This window comes from Rhinoderma darwinii, chromosome 3, assembly GCF_050947455.1.
Source record: "Rhinoderma darwinii isolate aRhiDar2 chromosome 3, aRhiDar2.hap1, whole genome shotgun sequence".
Classification (NCBI taxonomy): domain Eukaryota; kingdom Metazoa; phylum Chordata; class Amphibia; order Anura; family Rhinodermatidae; genus Rhinoderma; species Rhinoderma darwinii.
The window spans coordinates 171,894,223-171,908,979 of NC_134689.1; the positions used below are offsets into that span (position 1 = coordinate 171,894,223).

At 45.9% G+C, this 14,757-nt stretch overlaps 1 protein-coding gene across 1 annotated transcript in view; it reads left to right on the forward strand.

Annotated features, from left to right (window-relative positions):
- The window catches only part of ADAMTS20 (ADAM metallopeptidase with thrombospondin type 1 motif 20), a 411,884-nt gene that overhangs the window by 291,815 nt on the left and 105,312 nt on the right, over positions 1–14,757 (forward strand). The window contains exon 28 of the mRNA XM_075855030.1: positions 9,810–9,986. Coding sequence (XP_075711145.1) covers positions 9,810–9,986 — 177 coding nt within the window. The remainder of the gene's footprint in view (positions 1–9,809; positions 9,987–14,757) is intronic.

Consider the following 14,757-nt stretch of genomic DNA (forward strand, 5'->3'; position numbering starts at 1 on the left):
TTGTGATATAAAATTTCTCTGAAACCCTTGCCAATAGTGGAATAATCCTACGCGTTTCTACGAGATCTCTCAGGAACCTGACACAGATTTATCATCATCCGAACAGGAGAAACCCATTAAGAAGAGGCTGGGGAGGGAGCGATCAGAATAGATACCCCACTCGTACGAATCAAAGAGGGAGAGGCAGGGGAAAGTGTCCCAATCGTGGTGTTTTTTTAGCCAAGAATCACCCTATCTCAGATTACCTCCTACGAGACAGGTGGGACATATAAGTTGGAGATCTGTACATCATGAAGATCAGCTACAAATAATACATTTATCGACACAGACTTTGACTGTTGAGGAAATGAATGTTTTGAAAAAGGATCTGTCGTTTGTTCCCACCAACAAATTGAATCTCTTCACATGGGTTAAGGACTTATTTGCACGCAAGTTAAAATGAAAAAAAATATTTAAAACGTACGATCGACGACAATGTCTCGAGTTGGGCATCACGGAAGAGGACCTACCACACCTTAAAATGCTGGAGAGCTTGTGGGAGGAAAGTCATAGAGATGCAGGTGAGGGTCCCTTTACAGATCTGAGGGTATCCTCTACTAAGAATGCACCTTTGAGTGACAACACCCCTATAGATGTATTTATCAAGGTGGTCGAGGATCAACTGAGACTACTGGTGAACCCTGGGGGAGGCAGATGGAATATCACCAAGGGGGAGATGGCAGGTCTACCAAGATGACACAATTATAATCAAACCTTCAGACAAAGTTGGGAACTTCGTGGTATTGGATCGCACTCAGTATAGCAGAATGTGCCATCAAATACTTGGTAACCAAGATTGTTATAGGCTACTTACTTGCGATCCTACCACGACATTCAGAAATAAGTTAAAATGTATCCTTATTCCTGCAAAATCCCTGAACCTAATAAGTGATAAAGAAATTACATTTATGCTTATTGACCACCCACAATGTGGCCACAATTATGGCCTTCCCAAGATACATAAGGGAATTACCCCGTTGAAAGGCCATCCGATTGTGTCGGCAATAGACAGTTTGTCACAAAACGCTAGTCTCTACCTTGACCAAATCCTCAGACCGTTTGTAGTCTCCCTCCCTTTCTATGTGCGGGACACTATGGACGCTTTGAGGAAGCTTGAGGATATACGGTGTGATGCGGATGTTCTCCTGGCCTCACTTGATGTCGAGGCACTGTATAGCTCCATCCCTCATGATCAGGAATGTAGAGCTGTGGAACATTTTTTGATTGGGAAAGGTATAATATCAGGCCCACAATGAATTTGTTATTAACCCACTCAAATTTATCCTGGAACACAACTTTTTCTTATTTGAACAGAAGATTTTCCACCAGCTCAGGGGAGTAGCTATGGGAAGTCCAGTTGCTCCCACTTATGCTAATCTATACCTGGGCTGGTGGGAAAAGAGGATGTCTTCAGTGAGACAATGGATAAATGGACATCCTATATCCTCCTTTGGATCAGATTTATAGATGATGTTCTGGTCCTATGTACAGGAACCAAGGGTGAATTTGATGAGTTTGTTAGCACTTTGAATGTGAATGAATTAAATTTGTTCTTTACGTCCAAAATCCATGAAAATCAGATTACATTTCTAGATGTGATGATTTCCAAGACGGCTTCAGGAGCCATTCAAACAAATATACATCGTAAAAAGACAGCAACCAATAGTCTGCTACGGTGGGAAAGTTGGCATCCGATGGCTCTAAGGCGAGGCATCCCCAAGGGTCAATACCTGAGGGCACATCGTAACCGCTCGAGTATCTCCGATTTGAAAACTTCTGCACGGAAACTGAGAGATAGGTTCAAGCGGAGGGGATATCCCCAGGGGGTTCTCAAGATGGCATATCAGAATGCCCTAGAATGCAACAGAAATGAGTTACTAAATCCTAAACCCAAGGAACCTGTAAAGGATCTGCCAGGCACAACTTCTGTGTATACTCCCATAGGTAATCAGTCTGCACCTGAGTCTATGTCTCTGAGACTGACTTCATCTTCCACCACTCAGGATGGCAGGCTTAGGAGTGAGAGAGCCTATCGCAGCCTGGCCAGACGGAGCTAGCTCCCGCCCTCTGTCTATTTATACCTGCCTTTCCTGTTCCTCCTTTGCTTGTGATTCTTCTCGTGTGGTTTCCTGGCCCAGCTACAGCTTCCAACTATTTGATCCTGCTCCATACTGACCCTGGCTTACTGACTACTCTCCTGCTCTGCGTTTGGTACCTCGCGCACTCCTGGTTTGACTCGGCTCGTTCACCACTCTTGTTGCTCACGGTGTTGCCGTGGGCAACTGCCCCTTTCCCTTTGCTTTGTGTTCCCTTGTCTGTTTGTCTTGTGCACTTACTGAGCGTAGGGACCGCTGCCCAGATGTAGCCCGTCGCCTAGGGCGGGTTGTTGCAAGTAGGCAGGGACAGAGTGGCGGGTAGATTAGGGCTCACTTGTCCGTTTCCCTACCCCCGTCATTACATAATCACAAGCCAGTATACCTTGTACCCTGCTCCCTAACACTACTATGGAACCCCTTGAGACCCTGGCCCAGCAAATGCAGGATCTCTCCCTACAGGTCCAGGCCCTGGCTCAGAGGATCAACCAGCCTGACGCTACCATGGTAGTGCCCCACACCTCACCTCTTGAACCCCCACCTCAAGTTGCCTGACCGGTTCTCAGGGGACCGGAGGACTTTTCTCTCCTTTCGAGAGAGTTGTAGGCTCTACTTTCGCTTAAAGCCTCATTCCTCAGGTTCTGAGAGCCAGCGGGTGGGTATAATTATGTCCCGGCTCCAGGAAGGGCCCCAAGAGTGGGCCTTCTCCTTGGCTCCTGACGCCCCTGAACTTTCCTCCGTTGATCGTTTCTTTACTGCTCTCTGACTCATTTATGACGAGACTGACAGGACTGCCTTTGCCGAGAGTCAGCTGGTGACCTTACGTCAGGGTAAGAGACCTGTTGAGGAGTATTGTTCTGACTTTAGGAAGTGGTGCGTAGCTTCTCGGTGGAATGACCCTGCCTTAAGGTGCCAGTTTAGGTTGGGTCTGTCGAACGCCCTGAAAGACCTGCTAGTTAGCTATCCCTCTTCTGTCTCCCTAGATCAGGTTATGGCTTTAGCGGTACGACTTGACCGACATCTCAGGGAACGACAGCTCGAACGTTTTTGTGTTTTCCCCTCTGACTCCCCCATGATGCCTCCCGAGGTCCCGTTGCTTCGCTCTTCCACGGTAGACTCGGGGGTACCTATGCAACTCGGGGCCTCCGTGTCGCCCCGACAACGTAGAGAGTTCCGCAGGAAGAATGGTCTCTGCTTCTATTGTGGGGATGACAAGCATCAAGTGAACACCTGTCCTAGGCGTAAGAATAAGCAGCCGGAAAACTTCCGCGCCTAAGTGCTCATCGGGGAGGTCACTTGGGCGCACAGGTATTTCCCGTAAATATGAAACGTAATAAAATATTGCTTACCTTTCAGGTCTCTTTTGTTGGTAGGTCTGCTACTGGCAGTGCCTTCGTGGATTCAGGGTCTTCTGCTACTATCATGTCTGTGGAATTTGCGATGTCTCTAGCTATGCCTTTGATTGATTTGCCTAAACCTGTCCCGGTAGTGGGTATCGACTCCACTCCTCTTGCTAATGGTTATTTTACTCAGCATACCCCTGTTTTTAAATTCCTTGTTGGCTCCATGCATTTGGAGCAGTGCTCTGTACTGTTGATGCAGGGATTATCGTCCGATTTGGTTTTAGGCCTTCCCTGGTTGCAGTTGCATAATCCCACGTTTGACTGGAATACTGGGGAGCTTACCAAATGGGGTAATGAATGCTTGACGTCATGTTTTTCTGTTAATTCTATTTCTCCCCCTGAGGAGTTGAACACGCTACCTGAGTTTGTTCAGGACTTCGCTGATGTTTTCTCTAAGGAGGCCTCCGAAGTGTTACCTCCTCGTAGAGAATACGATTGCGCTATCGAATTGGTACCAGGAGCTAAGCTTCCTAAGGGTAGGATATTTAATCTTTCTTGTCCCGAACGTGAAGCCATGAGAGAGTATATCCAGGAATGCCTGGCCAAGGGTTACATTCGCCCCTCTACTTCTCCGGTAGGTGCTGGCTTCTTCTTCGTAGGGAAGAAGGATGGTGGTCTTAGGCCATGCATTGACTACCGTAACTTGAATAAGATCACTGTAAGGAACCAGTATCCCCTTCCTTTGATTCCTGATCTCTTTAATCAGGTTCAGGGGGCCCAATGGTTCTCTAAGTTTGATCTACGGGGGGGGGGGGGGGGCGTATAACCTTATCCGCATCAAAGAGGGGGATGAGTGGAAGACTGCGTTTAACACGCCCGAAGGTCATTTCGAATACCTCGTCATGCCCTTTGGGTTGTGTAATGCTCCTGCGGTCTTCCAGAATTTCATAAATGAGATTTTGAAAGATTACCTGGGGGTATTTCTTGTAGTGTACCTTGATGACATACTGGTGTTTTCCAAGGACTGGTCCTCCCACATTGAGCATGTCAGGAAGGTGCTCCAGGTCCATCGGGAAAACAAACTGGTTGCGAAAACCGAAAAATGTGTGTTTGGGGTACAGGAGATAATTTATGGGTCAAATCCTCACTCCTCATGAATTCCGCATGGACCCCGCCAAGGTCCAGGCTGTGGCGGAATGGGTCCAACCTGCCTCCCTGAAGGCGTTACAGTGTTTTTTGGGGTTCGCTAATTCTTACAGGAGATTTATTGCTAACTTCTCGGTCATCGCTAAGCCTCTTACGGACCTCACTCGCAAAGGTGCTGATCTCCTCCACTGGCCTCCTGAGGCTGTCCAGGCTTTTGAGGTCCTTAAGAAGTGCTTTATCTCGGCCCCGGTGCTGGTTCAGCCCACCAAATGGACCCATTTATCGTGGAAGTTGACGCATCCGAGGTGGGAGTGGGGGCTGTCTTGTCCCAGGGTACCAGGTCCCTCATCCATCTCCGTCCCTGTGCCTACTTCTCCAGGAAGTTTTCGCCCACTGAGAGTAACTATGATATTGGCAACCGCAAACTCTTAGCCATTAAATGGGCATTTGAAGAGTGGCGCCACTTTCTGGAGGGGGCTAGGCACCAGGTAACGGTCCTTACCGACCACAAGAATCTGGTTTTCCTAGAATCTGCCCGGAGGCTAAACCAGAGACAAGTTCGATGGGCGCTGTTTTTTACCAGATTCAACTTTTTGGTTACCTATAGGGCTGGGTCTAAAAATATTAAGGCCGATGCACTGTCGCGTAGCTTCATGGCCAGCCCTCCTTCGGAGGAAGATCCTGCTTGTATTTTGCCTCCTGGTATAATCATTTCTTCTATTGATTCTGATTTAGTCTCTGAAATTGCGGCTGATCAAGGTTCAGCTCCCGGGAACCTTCCTGAGGACAAGCTGTTTGTTCCCCTGCAATACCGGCTAAGGGTACTTAGGGAAAATCATGACTCCGCACTATCTGGTCATCCAGGCATCCTGGGTACCAAACATCTCATTGCCAGAAACTATTGGTGGCCTGAGTTGCCCAAAGACGTTAAAGCCTACGTTGCCGCTTGTGAGGTTTGTGCTAGGTTCAAGACTCCCAGGTCCCGACCAGCAGGCTTACTATATTCTTTACCCATTCCCCAGAGACCTTGGACCCATATCTCCATGGATTTTATCACCGATTTGCCTCCATCTCAAGGCAAGTCGGTGGTGTGGGTGGTAGTAGACCGCTTCAGTAAGATGTGCCACTTTGTGCCCCATAAGAAACTACCCAACGCCAAGACGTTAGCTACTTTGTTTGTCAAACACATCCTGTGTCTCCATGGGGTCCCTGTCAGTATTGTTTCGGACAGAGGGGTACAATTTGTTTCTTTGTTTTGGAGAGCCGTCTGTAAAAAGTTGGAGATTGATCTGTCCTTCTCCTCTGCCTTCCATCCTGAAACTAATGGCCGAACCGAGAGGACTAATCAATCTCTAGAACAATATTTAAGGTGTTTTATCTCTGACTGTCAATATGATTGGGTCTCATTCATTCCCTTCGCCGAATTTTCCCTTAATAACCGGGTCAGTAACTCGTCAGGGGTCTCCCCCTTTTTCTGTAATTTTGGGTTTAATCCACGGTTCTCCTCCATTTCACCTGGTAGTTCCAACAATTCCGAGGTAGAGGTCGTTCAACGGGAACTGTGCACAGTCTGGGCCCAGGTTCAGAAGTACCTAGAGGCGTCCCAGAGCATACAAAAAACTCAGGCTGATAGAAGACGTTCTGCTAACCCCTTGTTTATGGTCAGGGATCTGGTGTGGTTATCGTCTAGGAACTTGCACCTTAAGGTCCCGTCCAAGAAGTTTGCCCTCCGGTTTATTGGGCCGTATAAGGTCATTGAAGTCCTCAATCCTGTCTCCTTCCGACTGGAGTTGCCCCCATCTTTTCGAATACACGACGTGTTTCATGCCTCCCTCCTTAAACGCTGCTCCCCGTCCTTGGCTCCTTCGAGTAAACCTCCTGTTCCCGTTCTCACCCCTGAGGGGGTGGAGTTCAAGGTGGCCAAGATTGTGGACAGCAAGATGGTCCAAGGCTCCCTCCAGTATCTGGTCCATTGGAGAGGATACGGGCCGGAGGAGAGGACTTGGGTACCCGCCCGGGATGTTCACGCTGGGGTATTGGTCAGGAAGTTCCACCTTCGTTTCCCCAATAAACCAGGTCCACTTAGAAAGGGTCCGGTGGCCCCTCATAAAAGGGGGGGTACTGTAAAGTATCTGTCAGGCACAACTTCTGTGTATACTCCCATAGGTAATCAGTCTGCACCTGAGTCTATGTCTCTGAGACTGACTCCATCTTCCACCACTCAGGATGACAGGCTTAGGAGTGGGAGAGCCTATCGCAGCCTGGCCAGACGGAGCTAGCTCCCGCCCTCTGTCTAGTTATACCTGCCTTTCCTGTTCCTCCTTTGCTTGTGATTCTTCTCGTGTGGTTTCCTGGCCCAGCTACAGCTTCCAACTATTTGATCCTGCTCCATACTGTCCCTGGCTTACTGACTACTCTCCTGCTCTGCGTTTGGTACCTCGTGCACTCCTGGTTTGACTTGGCTCGTTCACCACTCTTGTTGCTCACGGTGTTGCCGTGGGCAACTGCCCCTTTCCCTTTGCTTTGTGTTCCCTTGTCTGTCTCGTGCACTTACTGAGCGTAGGGACCGCCGCCCAGTTGTACCCCGTCGCCTAGGGCGGGTCGTTGCAAGTAGGCAGGGACAGAGTGGCGGGTAGATTAGGGCTCACTTGTCCGTTTCCCTACCCCCGTCATTACAGAACCTGTAGAGGATTGTATCCGGGTTATTGGGATCTATGACTCGGCCAACAGTGAGGTTAGGGAAGTCTTTCAACGATACTGGGGGATCTTGAGAGCTGACCCAGATGTAGGTGATTTGGTAGGGGATTATCCTATGATCACATACAGGAGGGGACGCAATCTAAGAGATCGCTTGATACATAGCCACCTGAATCCATAGACCAGATCTACTACATGGTTAAATAGTGGCAAACTAGGTACTTTTAGATGTGGCTTGTGTAGGGCGTGTGCATCTATTTCATGCAGTAAAAATTTCGGTAGTTCCAAGACAGATGAGACTTTTGACAATAGATCGTACATTAGCTGTAAAATCAAAGGTATTGTGTATCTGATCACATGTGGATGCCAGCTACAATATGTCGGGAAGACAAACAGGGAATTCAGGAGAAGGATCCGGGAACATATGGGGGATGTTAGAAGGAAAGACGACACCTCATTGTCACGTCATGTGTGGGAACATCATGGGGGGATGCCATGACCCTCAAATTTCAAGGAATCGAACATATCAGACCATCAGTAAGAGGTGGAGAGGTGGAAATATAGATAAGAAAATATTGCAGAAAGAAGCACAGTGGATATTTTGCCTGCAGACCATTTATCCGTCTGGTCTCAATGAACAAATTTCATACACTTGCTTCATCTAATATTAGTATATTTCTCCGCACCATTATGATGACTCCTGTATCTACTATACTATATATCCTTTCCTCTGCCATATTATTATTCCCTATACTTGCTCCTCCTTTACGTTACTTTATTTTATCCAACCTTAGATTTTTGCATTGCCGATCGTACCTGGTTTAGTATTGGTTATTAGTAGTATTTTACTTTTGTTTGATATGTGCTATGGTCATTAGGGAATTTAATACATGCACAGAGCCTTAGTTACATTCGCTTTATTTACCTTTAGGGCTGTGTTTAATATGATGTGAGTTTTAAACCGCCTGGAGCTCCCCAGGGTTACTAGGGATGCTTTGGTGTCCGGGAGCGCTGATTGGCTGATATAATGGAGGCTTGTCACAATCTGGGACGTCAGCAATAACGTGCTTAAATCGGATTGGCCGGCGAACTGACGTCAGTCGGTGAGAGGGCTTAAGCCTGTAAATATCCGGCATCTCCTCGCCGCGTGTACGCCCAATGTATCAGCCATGCACACGCTGGGAGACTAAATAAGCACAGAAACAGTGCTAACCGGCCTAAATGATTGAAATATAATCCCTGATGACGTACCCCACAAACTAGGGGATACTGAAACGCGTAGGATTATTCCACTATTGGCAAGGGTTTCAGAGAATTTTTATATAATAAGGAGAGTTATCGATCTGTGAATGGATGTACGTTCCATCACCTGCTAACACTTCTCACCTCTCTGACCGCTTGCTTTTGCCTGTATTTAGGTACTATTGGGCGTAAGAGCTAGTTTTAATATTAAGGAATTAATAAAGATCAATACTTTTAATCGTTCTTTCAGGCTGTAATAAACAAAAGTAAAAACACGCCCAGTTGTCTATTAAGAAAGTCATTAGCATAAAGCTAAAATAGGTCATATCTTGGTGAAAATAGATAGTTTTTCTAATTAAAAACTACTGCTGTAATCTACATTACAGCGCGATCACATTATGTAGGAGATAGGGCACTTATAATGTGGTGACAGAGCCTCTTTAAGCAATTAACTACTTGTGGAAGTGCCGCCACTTTATTCCTATACTGGATATCCTTGGCCATAATTGCACTAGGTGTACACCCTAAGGACATCATACGGAGTACCGATCAATTAGGCTTCTTACAAATAATCAACTCTTAGGGTAAGGCCACACGGAGCGGCCCTGACCCGGTCGCAACGCGGCTAACAACCGCGCCGGCACCATGTTCGGTGCGGCTGTCAAACAGCCTGTTAGTGGCCACATGTTAACGCGGGTAAACCGTTCCTTTATCTGCAAAATTGTGCGACCATGATATACTCCCTTTATGACCGCACAATTTTTCAAATTACAACAACTTACCGCCTATTCATTCTCTATGGCAGCGCCGGAAAAGCCGAACACTGCATTCGGCTATCCCCGGCGCTCCCATAGAGAATGAATGGAGCGGCAATGCGCATCTAACTGGAATACTCCTTAACTAGGTATTTGACAACCGCTTCTACTAAGTGCCAGCGCGATTGTTGGCCGTGTTGCGACTGTGTTAGGGCCGCCCCGTGTGGATTTACCCTTATTTCTAATAATGCAACACCACTCTTTCATTTTTTTTTTCATATTAGGGATGTTTTATGAAGATTTTCTTTTATCTCTTTATTAATTATGTATCTTAAATAATGTTATCATTCAGCTCTCATCACTAGTTATTATACCTATGTTCACACCCACTGTGTTCTTAACAAATTTTAAGAAAACTCTCTTTTTATTTAAAAAAAAAATAAATAAATGTTAATATGCCTTTAAAAATTTTAAGTTCTGCCTTTAATCTACAGTGTACCCTGACGTGTGGAGGAGGAATGAGAACAAGATTGGTAATATGCCAGCTGACAAGTGGACAAGTTCTGGATGATCAAAATTGTGAAATCCTCGATAAACCACCAAATATAGCCCAGTGTAACACACACATATGCCCTGCTGATGCTTCATGGCATCCAGGACCATGGAATTCGGTACGATAGCATATTTACATTACTTCTATGGAACATTTAATGCACAGCTTTCCATGAAATAACTGTTGTACCTTATTATTTAAGACAAGTTTATTTAATTTTGAATAATATATAAAAAATTGGGGGCATTCCTTTGTGTAAAAATATATGTATATACTGCTACAAAGAGGTGTTACATACATTTTTAACATTTGTACATTTTATTGATTATTAGCTTAATTTAAGAGACCTGCAAATATTTAATACAGTGTTGGACAGATACAGTGAAATTTCTAATATATGACTCTGTTTCAAAGACATTTAGTTAAAATACAAACTTTAGTTTAATTTAGTCTAAAATCTCAAATTAGTAAACTCAACTCAGCATACCTGTTTATACTAGAGAATAGTTAATTAATGTTTGATGTGGGAAAAAACTGTACTACTGTTTTTTTATGAAACGTTTATAACAACATGGTATGAAAGGACTTTTCTACCTGATTTGAAGTCTGAATAGTACTGCAGCCTGAGATGGGGAATGGCCTGCTGCCGAGCTGCTTCTCTACTTCTCTGCTGTCAGCATAATGCCAATCTGGACAAGCTGAGGCTAGTCTGAAGATCTATTTGCTAGGGATATCAAACACTGCTTAACAACCATAGTTGTCAGAAGGCAGCCTATCTTTCTGCCAGAATACGAAGTTCCTCAGTCAATCTTCATAATTCAGACTTTAGGAGAAAGTTGGGTTGATTTGAGCCAAATTTATTAACAGTGCACGCTAGGTAATAAATTTGGTGCATTTTCACCGTCAGGCAGAGACGGTGATGAATTTTTCCTAACGTAAAAAAAAAATATCCCCACTCATTCTTTGACGAGTGATGAGAAAGTTCACAAATTTGAGGCATGCACTTTACGCCAAAAACTGCATAATCTAAATATTAAGGGCTTGCCCACACGTAGCAGAATTGCTGCGTATTTACCGTCCAGAATCTTGGACGGAAAATACGCAGCAGAATACAGTAGCAGCAAAGTGCGTGAGATTTGACAAATCTCATCCACACGCTGCCTAAACTTTCCGACCAGAAATTCACCTCCGGTGCGTATTTTTTGTACCGCACCATGTCAATTCCTGCTGCGGAAAGTGGACTGAATTGCTGCGTTTTTCAGAAGAGTTGTCACCATCTCCCAACATTCAAAAAAAGGCAGCAAAATCTGCACTATTTTCTGCAGTAAAAAACGCAGGAAATGGTGCGTTTTTTTCCGCAGCAGAATTTCTGCTACTTTCTGCGGAATTGCTGCAGAAATTTTTGCAGCATTTCCATTACGTGTGGACAAGCCCTTAATGTAGGCGGCCATTAAAAAGAAAGGGATGAGGTTTAGGGTTGGTGCTACACTGAGACATATTTACAACTCAGACAGAGAAGCAGGACTCATTCGGATTCTGAGTAGCCCTAAGGTCCTTCAACTTTTTTTTTACAAGTTTGATTTAAATTCATAGAAATATATGCAAAGATCAGATTTTATTTTATGTTAAATATTATCTAGCTGATAAAAAACGACTCATCTTACTTTTCCACCCAAAACTGAGATAGGGCAGTAGCCAAAGTTTGTTTTTTTTACTTGCAGAGACATTTTTGGGAAATAGTTTAAAAAAATATTGTTTTGTTATTGATTGAACAGCATGAATGTTTGTCATCATTTTCTGAGAAGCTAATTCAAAATTGACAACCAATATGGCTGCAATGCCTGTTGTCACTTTTGCAAAATGGCAGTCACATCAGAATAGAGAAATGCTAATTTCCTGGCTGGTCTCCCTTTGTTTACAAGCGGCTAGAATGTGACCGCTGTAGACAGTCAGTTGCCTTAGTGGTCACATGCCATACTGCTTGCATCACCGCTCAGCAATGGGAGCCATGATGCCAACAGTACAGCACATGACTGCTGAGGCCATTGATTGGCTGTGCTAGGTCGGCAGAGGATCAGAAAGGTGAGTATTGGCTTGTTGTTTTTTTTATAACAGCAAATGTTAATCAGATAACCGCTTTAATGACGACATGCTTACTGAACAGTCTGTTCTAAATCTATCATAATGGCCAGCCTAAGGCCTCATGCACACGACCATAGCCATGTGCACGGCCGTGATTTTCGGGTAGGCCGACCACGGAGTGTCAGCAGCGAGCCGCCCGCAAATCATTGGCTGTGCACATGGCCGCAGCCATTATTTTCAATGAGCCCAGACCGCAGAACGCGGGCGTAAGAAGGCTTGCCCGTTCTTTCTGCGGTCCGGGCTCCGGGGGTCATGCACGGACCGTGGAAACCACGGTCGTGTGCATGGCCCCATAGGAATGAATGGGGCCACAGTTCTCCAGTGGATTTTTGGGGGAATTGCGGCCGCAAAAGCACGTTCGTGTGCATGGGGCCTAACATTAGGTGCTTAGGAAATTACTTGAATTACAGTTTTAAACTACAGATTCTATAGAAGATTATTCAAACAATAAAAAATTTATGCACTACAAGTATATTATGTGTTTTCAGCTAGGTTAAATGAATATGCAAAAGTTTCAAAAACTTCCTAGAACTCGAGTCACTAGCATAAAATGCATATTTTCAGAATTACAGAAGAAAATTGAGGGGGACACAGACTGTGGGCATATGCTGTTGCCGCTAGGTGCCTTGACACTATGAAATAAAAAAGTGACTCCTCCTACAGGATATACCCTGCCCACAGACACAGCTATTCATTCTTAGCCTAGTGTTGTAGGAGGCAGACACTTCGGCTATTAGCAGCAGAGTATCTACCAAGAATTTTTTTAATTTTATTGTTTTCATCATAAAGAACTAGGGTCACAGGGTCCCATTCGGTGGGCGCACAGTGTCATATGCAAATGCACTGCTATCCAACCTGCCTACGAAGACAAGTGGGAGAAGAGCATCATCTCCTTTTTCACCCACCAGCCTGAGGAGCACTTCTATCACCTCTCTCACAAGCATCCCCTTGGTAAAGGCGGTAACACTAAGGGGGTGCTCCTGCTGGTCAGTACATATGGGAGATGGAGAGTTGGGTGAGTGTTCCTTAGCCCATCCCCAAATACAGGCCACCGCTTGTGCACTGTCCACTGGAGCATTCCCTTAGCTGTCTCTGAGCTCCATGATTCTTTTGGGTCGACAGCGCTACTTACTTAATGTCCAGCAGAGTCATTTTTCTCTTCACTGCACAGGCGGGGAGGGGGCAGTACCTTCTCTATAGTATGCATCAATAGCGCTCCAGTGCGCATTTTTCCCCATCTCATTATGGGGAATCGTGTCTCTCCTAATGAGTCGGTCTACTCACATGAATCGCGTCTCCGTGGGCAGGGTTTCATCGTTCCGCTCTTCTCCATTTCGTTCGAACGCTGCTGCTGCTCCAGATGCTCCTTTCCCCAGGAGGACTTCTGAGATCTTGGAAGCGGATAGGATCAGGACATGCTTCTCCTATTCCCCTACAGGTGCCCTAGCCCAGAGGCACTGTTAGTTTGTTAAAGGAACGTACTCTTTTTTTTATTTCTGTGCTAGTTACTTCTCTGTTACTTCTCTGCTAAGTGAAGCAGCCATTACTCCCTAAATAGGAGTACTACTTGCTACGCAGTTTAAATGATTTTTTTTCTGTTTCTTCCTTCTCACTGCTTTAGTGTAAAGTTAAGTAACCTTCTCTACTGCCATGTCTGACCCTAAAGTGGAACCCTCACGCCGGACAACCTTTGGCATTTATTTATGCCTCCTCAAAGTGCAATTCTAAATTTCTGTGTGGTCAGTCTGCTTTCTTATGTGATGCATGCCGGCCTCCTAGCCAAATGCTTGCAACCTCTGCTTTGCTCACTGGGGGTGAATAGTCTATTCAGGGTGGCATGTCTGCCCGCTCATCGGATTCTTGTTCTGGCCGTCCCCTTATGGACGCCCCGTCCAGGTCTTCACTTCAAGCGGTTCAGAGATTCTCGCTTGCCTTTTTATTTTCATCATCCTCTTCTGTTTCACCTCCCCCATGTGGGCAAGGTGTTCCTGGTCTTGATGTCAGGTCTGGTTCCCCCTCTTCTCCTAGAAAGGCCTTGTTTGACTGTGAATTTTCAGATTTAGTTGGTAAAGGTTTTCACCTCTTCCCACCTCATTGGAGTTGCTAATTAGACCTGTCCGTGACACACTTTAGGTCACTGATCCTGCACCTTCTCCTTCCACTTACTCCATTTCTTTTCTTCAGCCCCAACATTCTCAGGCTTTTTAGAGCCCATTCGGAACTAGAGGGTATAGTCTTTAAGGGAATGGAAGCATCCGTCCAAGAAGTTTTCCCACCCTAGCTGTCTGGATGTTTTCTACTCTTTTCAGGAGGGCAATTCTTCCGCTTGGGTGTGGACTCTGGCAGTAGATCCTCCTGTTTCTCGACTAGCCAAGACGGCTACCTTGCCGATGCCCGACTCATTTGCTAAAACCAAATTTGTTCGCCCGGGCTATGTCACTGAATGGCCTCACAAACTCCGTCAAGGCCTGCTTTCAGGGCCTCCTCAGGAGGAACTAGTTGATCTGTCTCACCTTATCTCCAATGCGTCCAAGTATATCTGCAAGCTGCTCTTGATGCTGCCCGCCTGGTGGCGCGGGCTCTGCTTCCTCTGTCGCTGTTTGCAGGACCACCTGGCTCAAGGCTTGGCCTACGGATTCAGCCTCCAAGCGCTCCCTGACTGCTCTAGCTTTTTCAGGGCCTTGTCTCTTTGGGCCTAAGTTGGACGGGGCCACTTCTGCCTGAAGGTGCGCCCCCACTCGACTTGC